Genomic DNA, 14,523 nt, shown 5'->3' on the forward strand with positions numbered 1-14,523 from the left:
GGCTATCTGGACGTCATTGCCACCTGTGGACGAGATAACACAGCCTCAACTAATGAAGCACATCATTGGTTCATGAATACGCAGTCCCGAGTCAAAAGCAAGCGATCATAAAAATTAGATGTGGAAATCGGTTTGCATACACCGTCACTTGGTGGCCGGATATGGAGATCAAGAGCAGTGTGGGAAACAAAGAGACCAGGCAAACTGCATGAGAGTCTACGGTGGCTTCCCATCTCTGGTCAGATTTTGAATAGCTCCAAGGCCTCACAACGATGAGAGAGGGACCAGAAGGATTGAAAATAGAGTCACAGGGACTAGAAAGCTGTTTAGACTACCGTAGGAGAAGTAGAAAGCAAAGGGAGTTTGTAAAAAAATAAGAGAGGAGGAGAGAAGTTCCAAGGCTAGATATACGTCTGGAAGTTAGGCTGACCAATACAAGCTCCAGAGTTATATTAGTGTCATGAAGACCGACCGATATGAGACTTATGGAATCCAGGCTATCATATTTGAAGTGAGATAGTAGGTTAAAAGGGACGAGGCATTATCCCGGGGCGCAGAAAAAGGTAGCGGAGATGCGATCTTTATAAGAGTGGGGCCGCAACTTCAAGACGTCGGCCTTCTTTTACAATCTTTTTTTCAGCCTCTTCATCACTCCTGCAACCATGCCGTGTCTTCTCGATATCCCCCCCGAATTGGTATTGGGGGTATCTCGGTATCTCGATGAGGACGATGTCAATTGGTTCTGCCAAACGAATCGGTTCTTCTATGCTCTATTAAACCCTCAGCTGTATCGTGAAGCTCTCCCAAAGTTAGGACCATTCCGTCTCAACCCTGGACCACTCGCCTGGGCCGCACAGCATGGAAAGGAAGCCTGTGTCAGGAAATTGCTGAAGGCTGGCGTACCACCAAATACAGGCTGGGAATCATGGAAGCCAATTATGCTGGCTGCACAGAATGGCCATGCGAATGTGGTCAAAGTCTTTCTCGAATTCGGCGTCGATCCCAATCCACGGACCGGGTTCAACGAGATCAGTACCTATTTTGGGAATCCGTTAACTGCAGCGGCAGAAAATGGCCACGAAGACGTGGTCAGAGTTCTCGCCGATCATGGAGTCGATCTTGAGTTCACCGATATATACCGCTACCCTGTCATCACGGACGAAGATATTATAATCGAGCAGCCTATATGCTTGGCTACGATGAATAAACATGTACCAATTATCAAGTTTCTTCTCGAGAGAGGGTGCAATCCTCATGAACTTGGCCCCCAAGGCGACTCGGCAGTCTCCTGTGCCGCGACTCTGGATCTTGACATCTTCAAAATGTTTGTTGAAGCAAAACCAGATCTCAAATTGATCGATTACGACCCGAACCCAGTTCAGAACGCGATCGAGGGTGGTAATGCAGCGGCTGCTGAGTTTCTCCTTAAAGAAGAACCGGGTCTCATGCCATCGGATATCAACGTGTTTCAACTTTTTAACCTGGCCGCGCCTCACTCTTCCGAACTTTCCCGGTTCTTGTTGGAACGGATAGACGTGGATGAAACAATTCGAAAGGGAAGCCGGGATGAATACCGACATCTCGTGCTTGGGGCAGCCTCGGCTGGCTTGGAAGACCTGATGAAACGCCTTAAGGAAGGTGGCTGTCTTTCAAAGCGGAGTCCAGATCAAGAATTACACCAGCCTCTATGCGCGGCGATTAAAGGAGGTCGAGTTGAAATGGTCAAGCTGTTGCTAGATTATGGAGCAGATCCAAACAGCCAGCGCTCACATCCATTGGAAGGAGTTATGGAATGCCCTGTACCTCGCAGCGAGGAGCTTTCTAAGATCACCATGCTCCTACTTCAAAGGGGTTCCAAGCTGTCACCAGAAGATGGCCTTGATATATATTTCATTCATGACGCTTTGCACTCTTTCAAGACCCTCGATGTGTTCAAATGCCTGCTCGAGACATGTTTTTCTGAAGAAACAACTGGCATGGACATCGATGAAATCCTCGACAATGCTGTGAGTCGAGGCGAAGATGCATTTGATGTCGTGCTGGCACATTTCAAAATCAAACTTCAACCCGGCTATGCTGGACACCAGGACGCCCTGGTCTCAGCCGCAATCGAGGGAAACGCCGCCATCATAAAGAGGTTCTTAGATGCTGGGTTTGATGTGAATTCCCGCGAGCTAGACGACCCTATGGAATATTCTACGAAGAAGCTTAACCTTCTAGCCCTAGTGGCAACTGGACAAGATGGCGAAAAACATAACAATCGACGAGCGGCCGATCTGCTTTTAGAGCACGGAGCAGATGTTGAGGGCGTGGATCACCCAGGACAAGATTCATCTCTTTTTACGTTGTGCGCCTCGTCTGATGAATTCGAGGCGGGGATCGCGAAAGGTGTGAAGCTTCTCTTGGATTTGGGAGCGAATCCATTCTTCGTCAGTAGAACGGGAGAGACAGTCCTGGATGCAGCTGCAGGGGTGCATGTTATGGGAAATATGGAGCACGACCTTGCAGTTGTCAAGACCCTGATCGACCATTTCGAAGCACAAGGTGACGCGGCCTTCCAAAAAATAAAACAGTCAGTTGCGCGAGCCGCCGCTACGTCTTCCGAAGAGATAGCCAAAATCTTATGGCGCTATTATTGGCGAGGGGTGTATCCGTGCCCTTAGGAGCTTATGATCTGCTCAGCTGCTGGTTCGTCTTTGCCTTCACGATATTCCATTATGCAGTCTCACCTGGACATCCTACATTGCGTCTCAACCTCTTCGTCGCCTTTTTTTTTGATCGTCACAGGCGCATCTCAGTGGTATAATTAAGGAGACTTTTAAAAATATATACTTAAGAAGACCTAGAATGTTATCAGGAAGTCTTGTCCATAATCAATAGATGATTAACACCACGGCCTGACCGAACCGTCAAATGATTTCAACAGAAAAAACCGCCTTACAGCCGGACCATGAATGTAATGTAGAACAAATCGTTCAAATTAAGCAGCCGTGGCTTTTCCGCTCAGATGTGTCTGAAGTAGATACGTTGGAGAAAGGGATAAAAGATATTGTAAAAATACCTCTAAAGAGATACCTAGAAAGATCTTAGAAGAGAGCTGAAGACTGAAGTGGGGAGGTCCCGGTAGTCTATCCTCTCGGTCGAGCTGTACTGCAGATTTCAGCTCGTGCCACCGCTACTCCAAAACCCAGAGTACGTTGAATCATATTTATGTTACAACTTAGAATACTAAACTCACTATGTAGTCTCACAAAGAGCTCGAAATGCCCCGAAATAATAGTAAAAGCTAAGTGAAAGGGTCAAAAACCAGACGCTATGCTGTATAACCAAGCGCCTTATCTTATCGTGCCGAAAATCTTTCCCCGAGTTCCTTCGTCGAACGCTTCCCCTCCTCTTCCACTCCACTACACTACACTCCACACCGCATCATGGCAGCTCAGGCAACTGAAAAGCTGCAAGAGCTTGACCGTGCGTACTTATTGTACCGATGCCGAATCCTGAAACTGACGATTTACCAGTGAACGGTCAAAACGGCGCGAAGGCCGACGCCCCCGCGGCCGACCAGGCCCCCAATGAAGCCGAGGATGATTCGGATGACGACCAGGAAGAGGGTGAAGGTGCTCCAGATGCCGGGGCTGCCGGAGGTGAGTAATGGTGTCGTGTGCTCTGCTGCGCATAACCCCGCTTTTTAGCCCGGCCCGCATGACGGGTATAGAAACCAGGCTGCTAACATGATCGTACGGTAGCCGCCAAAAAGAAGAAGAAGCGCAAGTCCAAGAAGAAGAAGAAGGGCGGCGCCAAGGTCCAGAGCTCTCCACCCCGAGTCCCGGTCTCCAACCTCTTCCCCAACAACCAATACCCCGAGGGCGAAATCTGCGAATACGTCGGCGAGAACGCCTACCGCACTACCAACGAGGAAAAGCGCTATCTCGATCGCATGAACAATGACTTCCTGCAGGAGTACCGCCAGGGTGCCGAGGTCCACCGTCAGGTCCGGCAGTATGCGCAGAAGAACATCAAGCCCGGCCAGACTCTGACTGAGATTGCGGAGGGCATTGAGGACTCTGTGCGTGCTCTGACAGGCCACTCAGGTCTGGAGGAAGGCGACAACCTCAAGGGTGGCATGGGCTTCCCTTGCGGTCTCAGCATTAACCACTGCGCTGCACACTACACTCCCAACGCAGGCAATAAGATGGTCCTGAACCAGGGAGATGTGATGAAGGTTGATTTCGGTGCGCAACTCAACGGCCGCATTGTTGACAGTGCGTTCACTATGACATTCGACCCGGTCTACGACCCTTTGCTGGAAGCCGTCAAGGATGCCACCAACACCGGTATCCGGGTTAGTTCCCCCTTCTCTTTGTTCAGATTGACGGACGATACTAATCCCACTACAGGAAGCCGGTATTGATGTCCGTATGAGCGACATTGGCGCCGCCATCCAAGAAGCCATGGAGAGCTACGAAGTCGAGCTCAACGGTAACATGTATCCCGTCAAGTGTATCCGCAACCTGAACGGTCACAACATTGACCAGCATGTTATTCATGGTGGAAAGAGTGTGCCCATTGTCAAGGGCAGCGACCAGACCAAGATGGAGGAAGGCGAGGTTTTCGCCATTGAGACTTTCGGCAGTACCGGAAAGGGTTACGTCCGGGAAGACGTAAGTTCATACATTCTCGGAAGAAGTAAGGAAGCTCTAACTCTAGTAGATGGAATGCTCCCACTACGCCCTCGCAGCCGATGCGCCCAACGTTCCTCTGCGTCTGTCATCGGCCAAGAACTTGCTTAACGTGATTCACAAGAACTTTGGTACTCTACCTTTCTGCAGACGTTATCTTGACCGATTGGGCCAGGATAAGTACCTGCTCGGCGTATGTTGACCCCTGGTAACCATCAAAATTACAAGCTGACTAGTATACAGTTGAACAACCTTGTCTCGGCTGGAATTGTCCAGGATTACCCCCCTCTTTGCGATAACAAGGGCTCCTACACTGCCCAATATGAACATGTAAGATCGTTCGCCTATTGATGTTGATGCGCCGTATCTAACCTTATTTGCAGACTATTGTGCTCCGTCCCAATGTGAAGGAGGTCATCAGTCGTGGAGACGACTACTAGGATGTGATAGAGTGTACGCAGTCCAAGGCCAAGGCCAAGACCAAAATTAAACTCAGAAGCAATGCCCAAGGCGATATTAATAATAAGAAGAATCGTAAGGTAAAGTAACGTGTAGATCATGCCAAGTGTATCGAACCATCCAACCATCCAACTCAGCCGTGTCGCCCCACGTGGAACCTCTGTCTTCCGCCTTTTTGCCGCAGTCCGCAGTCCGCAGTCTGCAGTCCACTCTTTCCTCACGACACTCCCCCTTCATTCTCAACTATGTCTTCGGTAGTGGAAACGGCGTCACCGCACCTCCGAATGGCCGCCGCCAAGGCAAAGAACTCGGCCTCAGAAACCTCGCAACGCATTTCGCCGCCGGAGACCTCCTCGGTGGACGACCACTTCTTCTGGACATACACTGAAGAACCGCACCGCTCACGACGTCAGGCAATTATCAAGGCTCATCCAGAGGTATGCTCCAGGTTCGACCTAGTTTCGACCCCAATTGAAGCTCCTGGTTCGGGCCGTCCAGTGGTACCTGGCACAATGTCCGGTTCCTGGTTCCTGGTTCCTTAGTCCTGACACTTCACGGTTATTCCTCGTTGCTAACACCCGAGTCTTGCTCTAGGTTACAAAACTCTGCGGCCCTACATCTCTCACAAAATGGGTTGTTCTCGGCGTTGTCTCCCTGCAAATCACCTGCGCATACCTCCTCCGTAACACTCCTATCCTCGACTGGAAGTTCCTGGCTACAGCATACGTGATCGGAGCCACCTCCAACCAGAACCTGTTCCTCGCTATCCACGAGATTTCCCATAACCTGGCATTCCGCTCGCCATTGGCAAACCGCCTGTTGGCTATCTTTGCGAACCTCCCCATCGGATTGCCATACAGCGCTGCATTCAGGGTATGTCTGCCTAATCCCGGGGGAATTACTTACACCCGGCAAATTCCAACCCAGTACCAATTGATCACAGTTCAATACTAACACTCAATCTTCTAGCCCTACCACCTGACACACCACAAGTCCCTCGGCGTAACAGGCCTGGACACCGATCTCCCCACCGCACTGGAAGCCTTCTTCCTAAACTCCCTCCTAGGAAAGACATTCTTCTGCACCTTCCAAATCCTCTTCTACGCCGTGCGCCCCATGTTCATCTACAGCCCACCCTTCACCTTAGTCCACCTCCTCAACCTGTTCGTGCAACTAAGCTTTGACTACGCCTTCGTCCGCTTCGCTGGCTCCTGGCAACCGATTTACTACCTGATCGCCAGCTCCTTCCTCGCAGGCTCCCTCCACCCCTGTGCAGGCCACTTCATCGCCGAGCACTACTTCTTCTCGAACGCCAAGAACGGCGGCACAGAATCCCTCACCGAGCTGAAGAACTTAAAGACCAACCCGCCTTCCAAGACCGAAGCCCCCCACCCCCTTGCAGACCTGGCCCCGCCCGAGACCTACTCTTACTATGGCCCGCTGAACATCCTGACATATAACGTGGGTCTGCACAATGAACACCATGATTTCCCTGCTATCCCCTGGACCAGATTGCATAAGTTGCATTCTATTGCTAGGGAGTTCTACGAGCCGCTGCCTTGCCACAGAAGCTGGGTGTGGGTTATCTACACTTTCATTCTGGACAGCAATGTCGGACCTTGGTGCCGCGTTAAGCGTGCGCAGGGTGGACGTGTTGTCGGCGGGGGAGGCACAGGTAAGAAGGAGTATACAGGCCGTGGAGGCGAGGGGATCTCAGCTGCATCGGCCGGACCGGCTGGCGAGGAAGGCGATGGATGGAAAGAGAGTGAGATCCAGTGTTGAATAGTTCCTTTTTTTCTTGTGATCATGATCATGGACTGGTGTTTTCTTACGGCGTACATAACGGCTTGGAATCAAAATTGATTTATTTTTAGAACATGGGTATTGATCTCCACATACGTCACTGTCAATTGCACAACGGTTTTGAGAGTCTAGAAGATGAGATAGTTTTGGTAGTCAAAGACTTAACCTACATGCCAGCAAGGTTAACTGCAAGAGGATGCATTATCTTGCGGGCTTGATCATCGTTTATCACACAAAGAGAAGCGAGACGTTACGTCCGTTCATCGTAACTTGATATTAGACAAGACAGGAAAAGAAAAGGATAAGGGGAGCCAGAGGACGCTTTCGACACAATCGAAAGCCGAAATCACAACGGAATAAAGAAAAATATGGATACCCGGTGGGAGTTCAGAAAGAAAGGAGACAGAAGAAAAGGCTGATGCTGGAAAAAAACAAAACGGCAGACTCTTCAGAAAGAAGAAAAGCAGATGGGGAACTCAGCGGGGCGTCGCGACGTGATCGGAGGGAGCAATAAGAAGCCAGAATACCTCCATAACTAATCAAAGATTAGAAGAAGAAGTAGGCGATCAAGAAGCTGAGCAGGCACAGCCCGGCAACCATCTGGACAGGCACGCCTGACTCGGCGGGACCGTGCTGCTGCGTCATTGTAGCCGGAGCGGCCTTCGCCTCAACGCCAGTCTTCCGCTGTCGCAAGCCCTGATCTGCCAGTCGGTCCTTGAGTCGTTGGATCTGTGCGTTCGCATCGGCAAGCTGTGCCTTCATTTCGTCGCTTGAGGGGATGGCGCCGATTACAGCGGCCTTGGCGGTTGCGAACGCGCCGGCGGGCTCGCTGGACTGGGGGGACTCGGACTCGGACTTGGTCTTCTCGGAGAAATCGGGGGGAGGGATGGGCGATGCTTGCTCGGCGAGGTTCTTCTTGCCCGGGGCTGGAGTCTCAAAGTTTCCGCCGGGAGAGGTGTAGGCCGGGGGTTCCTCTTCGAGTACCTGGAGGGACCTTATCAGTTTATGCGCATGAGTTTCTAACAGGGTACGAACCGAGTCGTTTGCGCCGAGCTTCGAGGAATCAGTGGCAAGGTTGGCATCGGATGCCAACCAATTAACTCGGATCTTCTTCTCAATAACGGCGGACTTGGAAGTTTTCTCGAACTGTTATCAATGGTTAGCTGAGGTCATATGGCTTGTGGGTGTGGCGAGATAGCGTACGATGGCGGTGACGTTTGAGAACTCCATATCGCGGCCGACCGCGACGGACTGAACCAGGAACTTGTCCTTGCACTTTGCGTCCGACGCGGGCTCATCCTTCATAGCTTGCAGAAGCACTATAACCGCCTCGTCAGCTCAATCCCGCGCTAATCACAGTACAGTGGTGATTCGAACCTTGGACTTCGACAGTCTTGCCGGGCTCGACACGGCCGGAGTTGGGACGGACACAGTAGCTAGATATAAAGTCAGATTCTGGACTTGCAGCGGAGCCACATTGTCGGGCACGGGTATAACGTACTGCTTTGGGGCGGTAGTCTTGACCTGTATATCGAAAACAGAGCCCAGTTAGTCGCGGTGATGCCTAACAAACACGGAGGCGGAAATGTAAACGAACCTTGAAGACAACCGCTTCCTGGCCTGGGTTTTGCAGATGGAGGATCTGGCAAACTTCCTGATTGAAGGGGCCTGTTCATCTCTAGAATCAGCCTATTGCGCCTCCGATCGCTGGCTTCCGGCCGTGTAGACCCGTATTATCGGCGGACTTACGCTTGAAGCCCAGCTCAGGCGGGTCAACTTCGACGGACATGGTTATGGCGGTTGATGATTATCAGAAAGAAAATAGGCGATCGGAGACAGGAACGGAAAAACTGCGACGAAGACGCGATGGCGAAGGAGAAATACGAGAGGAGGTTTATCGAGTCAAGGGAGTTGGCGCCTCAGGAGTTGGTTATTGTCCACTTTGGAGATTAGCTGACTCAGCAATCCCGTGACTAGCTTTGTTCTAGATTTCCTTTCTTTAAAGATCTACTATGAACTTTCTCCGGTATCTTTTATGCAGTGGTTTTGTTTGGGGTTCTTAGCTGGTTGGGTGTGGCCTCGGTGGCTACAGGGGTCATCCTCGGGCTGTGAACATGCGCTCGTTGCTGCATGTGATGTTATCCGCGGTGGGGTTCTCCGTCTGGGGGTAGTGATCTATGAAGGGGGTTACTTCTTTGCTACGCCATGGAAGAGCCAAAGGAAATTCAGTACCCCCATGCTCATTTGATATGAGACCTGGATCATGGAAAGCTTCATCGCCAGGGGTGTGAGGCATTGATTGCCAAATCACGTTTATCCCTCGGGCGTTCTATTAGCGGCATGTGCCGGTGGGAAGCTTAATAAACCCGCGATGTCAGTGGCTTGAGATTACTGGCCGTGTAACATAACAAGGCAAAGGGTACTCCCAGATGTCCTACCTATAGTATCTGGGTCCAAATCTTTCATGCGAAGATCAAATCGCCAACGTCAATGTTGACTTAGCAAATAAACATGAGATCGGTAACTGGGCGGTTGCAAAATAGGAAAAGGTTGTCGGCTACGTGCTTTTTAGGATGAATCTTACTGCTCAACAAGCATAATGTACTTCGAAATAGCTCTCTAGGGCAGATTGTGGGGTTCGTTATCTAACAGTATGCAATGTTCATACCCACTTCTAGCTCCTGGCGGTAGGCGATCTACATATCGGCTGGGTACATGGCATTTATATGTGGACTATCTCGATAGATACCCAGGTAGAGAGGCTTGCACCTACATATGCCCAGATTTCCTTCCAAATTATAGAATCAGAAATGTGCGAGGAATTCTATACTAGATCTGTGGTTGATCGGTAAGCGGGACGACTCCCCGCTCTTGGAACTGCCCATTTTCTAGCCCTGGACATTTGGATGCATTTACCTCTTGATAAACTTTCGGAGAAGTATCATACATAATGTTTCGTTGCGCTATAAACCCCATTTTCTCTTCACTGTCGTTTTGTGCAATGCGGTAAACGACACTGCAGTAAACGAGCAAGATTTGTATGGGGCGGTCCACACCACTTGTCGCTCGCCGCCTTCACGATACGTCACCCGCAAGCTCATCTCCCACCTGCACTAATCGGCCTTTCCCATTCCTCGCATTACCTGGCATTTTTGACAGGAAATCTAAAGGCGAACTCTTTCCAGATCAAATATCTCTGACACAACGTTTCCCTTCGCTTTGCTCACACGTTAGCATCCTCTCACCGTCCCTATGGCATCCGACCTGGACCAGCTCATTGAGATGGGCTTTGACAAGGAAAGAGCTCAGCTAGCAGTTTCAAAAACCGGTGGTTGTAAGTCACTCACGCTGAGACATTTTCGGGATTACTTGTACTAATACGATGCGCAGTGCAGGGCGCGTTGGAATGGCTCGAGAACAACCAGGACAAATCATTGGAGGAGATCAAGGCACAAGCAGAGCAGGGTGAAGATGACGAGGGACCGGCCCTTCAGCCTGGCGAGGAGCCTCGCAGCTTGGTCTGCAATGACTGTGGCAAGAAGTTCCGTTCCACCGCACAGGCCGAGTTCCACGCTTCCAAGTCTCAGCATGTGGACTTCTCAGAATCTACCGAGGAGCTCGCACCATTAACTGAGGATCAGAGAAAGGAGCGCCTCAATGAGCTGCGAGAGAAGCTCGCCGCGAAGAGGGCTGTTCAAACCGAGCAGGAGAAGACGGACCAGAAGCGCAATGAGGTATGTACACCATTGCTCACATCTTGGGAAGCCCTGACTGATAAGTGATCCAGGAAATCCGACGGAAGAGCACCAAGGAGAACCAGGACGCAAAGGAGCAGCTTCAGCGGAAAGAAGCGTTGAAGGAAGCCGCCGCCAAGAAGAAGGAGAAGCAAGACGAGATCGAGGCCCGCAAGCGCATCAAGGCCAAGATCGAGGCAGACAAGGAGGATCGTCGCCGTAAGGCCGAGCGGGAACGCGCGGAGCGTGCAGGCCAGGCCCCTCCCCCGGAGCCCGCTGCAGCTCAAGCTCCTACATCATCTGGTCCAGTTGCGTCCAAGCCTGCGTCCGCCTATACCGAGGCTCGCCTGAGGTTCCAGACTTCCCAAGGAAACATTATGAAGACTATGCCCGTCACGACAACTCTATTCGAGGTTGCCGCTGCTCTGAAAGAGGATGGCGTTGAAGTTCAAAGCTTCATCCAGAATTTCCCCAGGAAGGTTTATGATGCTGAATTTTTCGGAGAGACGTTGAAGGAGCTTGGACTTGTCCCCAGCGCAAGCCTCGTCGTTCAATAATTTGGCGGCGCTGCTCCACTGAGTACCTTCGGGTGCACATTGCTTTACAGAGAACGATAAATGACATAGCCCTTTGGGGCACAGTGTATGACAATATCTTGAGACACGATCAAATCCAGACCAACATCCAGTAAACACTGTAATTGCTGATTGTGACCTGAAGGCTCCACCAGACGTCGATGATTTGATTTGATTACCCATATCGGATTGAACGAAATTAACAGTACAATCATAACGCTGCTTCATTAAACACCAATTGAGACTGAACAGATCTACGAGACTTGCCGTTAACCACAATCACTAGAGCAGCTTTGTTAAATGAAATCTTACATCTGAAGTGACTGCGGAAGGCTGCTTTTGTCTTGGTGCTTCACACCTTGACTCACGTCGTTATCAGATCTTACTAGGATAAGACTTTAAATCGCTCTGAAAGATCTGGCTCTAGGAAATTTGAGAGATTCTAGGATCTGGCTAAGGAGGGGGTTTACTATTCTCTAGGATCCTAGATTGTAGTCGATACCTTCTAGCCAGACTCGCTATTGCTGTCATGAGGGAAGTTGGTCAATGCCATTTAGGAGTCTGGGAGAGCAAGACTGGATTATAGATAGAGGAGTAAGGAGGGGGGTTTAGGAAAATGCGGATCTTGGGCAGGAGCTTAGGACGTTCAGTCCCTCAAACATGAGGCTCTGCACTGTTTGGGTGCCTGCTTATCAAGTGCTTATCAACACGTGATACCGTGATTGCCCGCGTTGTTTAGACGCGCCTGACACGCTCTGGTCACCAACGTCAAGCCAACAACACAGCACAATTCTAATATGCCAGCGTGAGATACCTCTATCGAACACGAACGATTCCTTCATCGAGCGGAAGGGCTGACCCTTTTTCTCAGTGTGGGCGACCAACACCGTGGCGGACCCGCATCCGTCAGGATGCCCAATGCCCCAGGTGCTATCGCAAATCCATTCGAAGAACCGGAGCGCCGAATCAGCGAATATACCGCGCAGGAAATTGCCACACTGCAAGCTCGTCTCGATAGGAAATTGGGACCCGAATACATCTCCTCTCGACCTGGTGCCGCAGGGCAGAAAGTACACTATCTCTCCGCGGATAAATGCATCAACCTTGCAAACGAAGTATTTGGGTTCAATGGCTGGTCCAGTTCGATCCAAAAAATTGATATCGACTTTGTGCGTTGCCGTAGACCAATCAGTACTGGGGGTTTGTGCTGACATCTATTGATTAGATCGAGGAAAACCAAAACACGGGCAAGATTAGCTTGGGATTGTCTGTTATTGTGAGAGTTACACTGCGTGATGGGGCATTTCACGAGGTAAGCTCTATCGTGTTGGGACACGATGGCAATGGCTGATCAGCCCAGGACATTGGCTATGGTCATATTGAGAACTGCAAGGGGAAAGCCGCAGCGTTCGAGAAATCTAAGAAAGAGGGGACAACGGATGCCTTGAAGCGTACTTTGCGGAATTTTGGAAATGTGCTGGGCAACTGCGTCTACGACAAAGACTACCTGACCAAAGTCACCAAGGTTAAAGCAGGGCCTGGCAAATGGGATGTCGAAGAGCTTCACCGTCACCCTGACTTTGTTCCGAGAAAGCTCCCTCCACCCAAACGAATGGCAGAAGATGATGACCTCCCTCCGCCGCGTCCAGTTGAACAAGCTAAGAGCAATGTTCCTGAGATCAAACCCGCCTTTGATGGCGACGGAGAGTTCGGCAGTGAGTGTTGCACATCGTTCGTCTAACAATCCAACTAACCTAGCTCAGGCGATCTCTTCGATGAAGCCGACTTCGTAGTAGGAGATTCAGGAAACCCGGACGAGATATCATTAGAGCCAGAAACGTCACGGCAACCACCTACCCCAATGAACCGGCCTATTCCCCCGAGGGGACCTCCTGGAGGTCGATTTGACACTAATGCGGTGACGCCTTCAAAGCCAGAACGCTGGAACGGGCCGAATGCTGCCGTCAGACAGTCTTTACCCCCGAATACACGTCCAACCCCATCGGCCATGCCTGGACCGCAACAACCGATGGCTGCGCCTGGCGTGCCCCAGAACAATCCCAATATTAGACCAGCTGTGGCACCTCAATTGCAACCTGTCCCAAACTCCAACGCTCAAAACTCCAATGGACCGCAACAGGTTAAGAGAGAACCTCTTCAAGCCCCCAACCAAGACGCAAACCAGCCTCCAGGCTCCCAATCAGTCGGTTTCTTCTCCGCTCGAGCAGCCGACATGCTCCGTGACAACCCCAATGGCGGCCAAATACAGGGAAGCCAATTTGATCCACACGCAGAGAGTCCATCTATCCGCAAAACTGCCGGTGTCGATCACACCAAGAGCGTCCCGATCACCAGACCAATGCTCACCGGTAGCTCAGGCTCACCTGCACCGAATAACTCGCGCGATTTTGTGAACCCGGCGACCGACCTGCAACGACGAGTCGGTGCTCCCGGTGCCGGTGCCGGTGCCGCTGCCAGCCCTCTTTCGCGAGGCCCATCCGTCTCATCTTATCGTCCCTTGACTCGTCCCAACGTGCAAAGTCCCGGACCCACCAATCGAGGAGGCAGTGTCCCCCCGCCAAATTTGAACGGAAAACGCCCTCCTTTGAACGATGTCACGAATGCCACCACTTCACCTGGCGTAAACTCCGCCCCTCCTGGTCCCAACGACCCCAAGCGACCTCGCATGTCTGATGGTCCTCCTGGACAGGGACCGCCACAGGCAAAATAAACGTTGTCATTGCTTTGTATTTTTTTCCGAGATGGAAAAGGTTGTTGGTGTTGAATTAGCGGGTATTTTTATCATCATATGAGCTTGTTTCGATCTTTGTCCAAGGCGTCAAAATTATTTTTTAATCTATCATGCTGGGAGATCAACACGGCGTTCTGGTTTCTGGGAACAAGATAGTAGGATTGTAACAAAATTGGTACTTTGTACGAGTCACCTGTGTCTACTGTGTGATGTTTAGCAGATTTTATGTAGTTTGGGTCTCGATATTCATTATTCACCACGTGGAACTAGATCCCGGAACTTTATTCAATGAATACGATCTCTTGCCGTATATCAAGTCGAGCTGTTGTGTAGGATGAAGATAAAAACAGAACAGAATAGATAATTCTCATTGGATCTGATTAAAGCCTGATCTTCACACAGCTTAATGTGGACAAATAAAACAGATTGACAACAAAAATAGGTCCACTGGCATAAAGCACAGTAAACAGCACGATATTGAACTGATGTGCTCTTGGAGAGGGAACGGAGAAAAGAACCAC

At 50.6% G+C, this 14,523-nt stretch overlaps 6 protein-coding genes across 6 annotated transcripts; 5 read left to right on the forward strand and 1 right to left on the reverse strand.

The window, feature by feature from the left end:
- Positions 1-662: 662 nt before the first annotated feature.
- On the forward strand, positions 663-2,663 carry N7443_004443 (cytochrome b-c1 complex subunit 7; the record flags this gene model as incomplete). The annotated part of the gene is made up of 1 exon (XM_056884499.1): positions 663-2,663. The coding sequence occupies one exon, from the start codon at positions 663-665 to the stop codon at positions 2,661-2,663; it is 2,001 nt and encodes a 666-aa protein (XP_056742777.1).
- A 765-nt stretch (positions 2,664-3,428) lies between these two features.
- Positions 3,429-5,119, forward strand: N7443_004444 (methionine aminopeptidase 2; the record flags this gene model as incomplete). The annotated part of the gene is made up of 7 exons (XM_056884500.1): positions 3,429-3,468; positions 3,519-3,644; positions 3,747-4,342; positions 4,398-4,661; positions 4,711-4,872; positions 4,923-5,009; positions 5,063-5,119. The coding sequence occupies 7 exons, from the start codon at positions 3,429-3,431 to the stop codon at positions 5,117-5,119; spliced, it is 1,332 nt and encodes a 443-aa protein (XP_056742778.1).
- A 264-nt stretch (positions 5,120-5,383) lies between these two features.
- N7443_004445 (sphingolipid delta(4)-desaturase family protein) lies at positions 5,384-6,920 on the forward strand (the record flags this gene model as incomplete). The annotated part of the gene is made up of 3 exons (XM_056884501.1): positions 5,384-5,575; positions 5,733-6,011; positions 6,108-6,920. 3 exons carry the CDS (start codon positions 5,384-5,386, stop codon positions 6,918-6,920), a joined length of 1,284 nt encoding a protein of 427 aa, XP_056742779.1.
- Positions 6,921-7,487: 567 nt separating this feature from the next.
- Positions 7,488-8,730, reverse strand: N7443_004446 (uncharacterized protein; the record flags this gene model as incomplete). Its single annotated transcript, XM_056884502.1, has 7 exons — positions 7,488-7,925; positions 7,977-8,087; positions 8,145-8,260; positions 8,319-8,377; positions 8,443-8,465; positions 8,539-8,609; positions 8,691-8,730. The coding sequence occupies 7 exons, from the start codon at positions 8,728-8,730 to the stop codon at positions 7,488-7,490; spliced, it is 858 nt and encodes a 285-aa protein (XP_056742780.1).
- Positions 8,731-10,193: 1,463 nt separating this feature from the next.
- N7443_004447 (uncharacterized protein) lies at positions 10,194-11,232 on the forward strand (the record flags this gene model as incomplete). The annotated part of the gene is made up of 3 exons (XM_056884503.1): positions 10,194-10,275; positions 10,332-10,675; positions 10,729-11,232. The coding sequence occupies 3 exons, from the start codon at positions 10,194-10,196 to the stop codon at positions 11,230-11,232; spliced, it is 930 nt and encodes a 309-aa protein (XP_056742781.1).
- Positions 11,233-12,161: 929 nt separating this feature from the next.
- Positions 12,162-13,981, forward strand: N7443_004448 (RAD52 DNA repair protein RADC; the record flags this gene model as incomplete). Its single annotated transcript, XM_056884504.1, has 4 exons — positions 12,162-12,419; positions 12,476-12,562; positions 12,611-12,965; positions 13,014-13,981. The coding sequence occupies 4 exons, from the start codon at positions 12,162-12,164 to the stop codon at positions 13,979-13,981; spliced, it is 1,668 nt and encodes a 555-aa protein (XP_056742782.1).
- Between the last annotated feature and the right edge of the window lie 542 nt (positions 13,982-14,523).

Source organism: Penicillium atrosanguineum (genome assembly GCF_028827265.1).
Source record: "Penicillium atrosanguineum strain IBT 20685 chromosome Unknown utg000003l_segment0_segment0, whole genome shotgun sequence".
Lineage (NCBI taxonomy): Eukaryota > Fungi > Ascomycota > Eurotiomycetes > Eurotiales > Aspergillaceae > Penicillium > Penicillium atrosanguineum.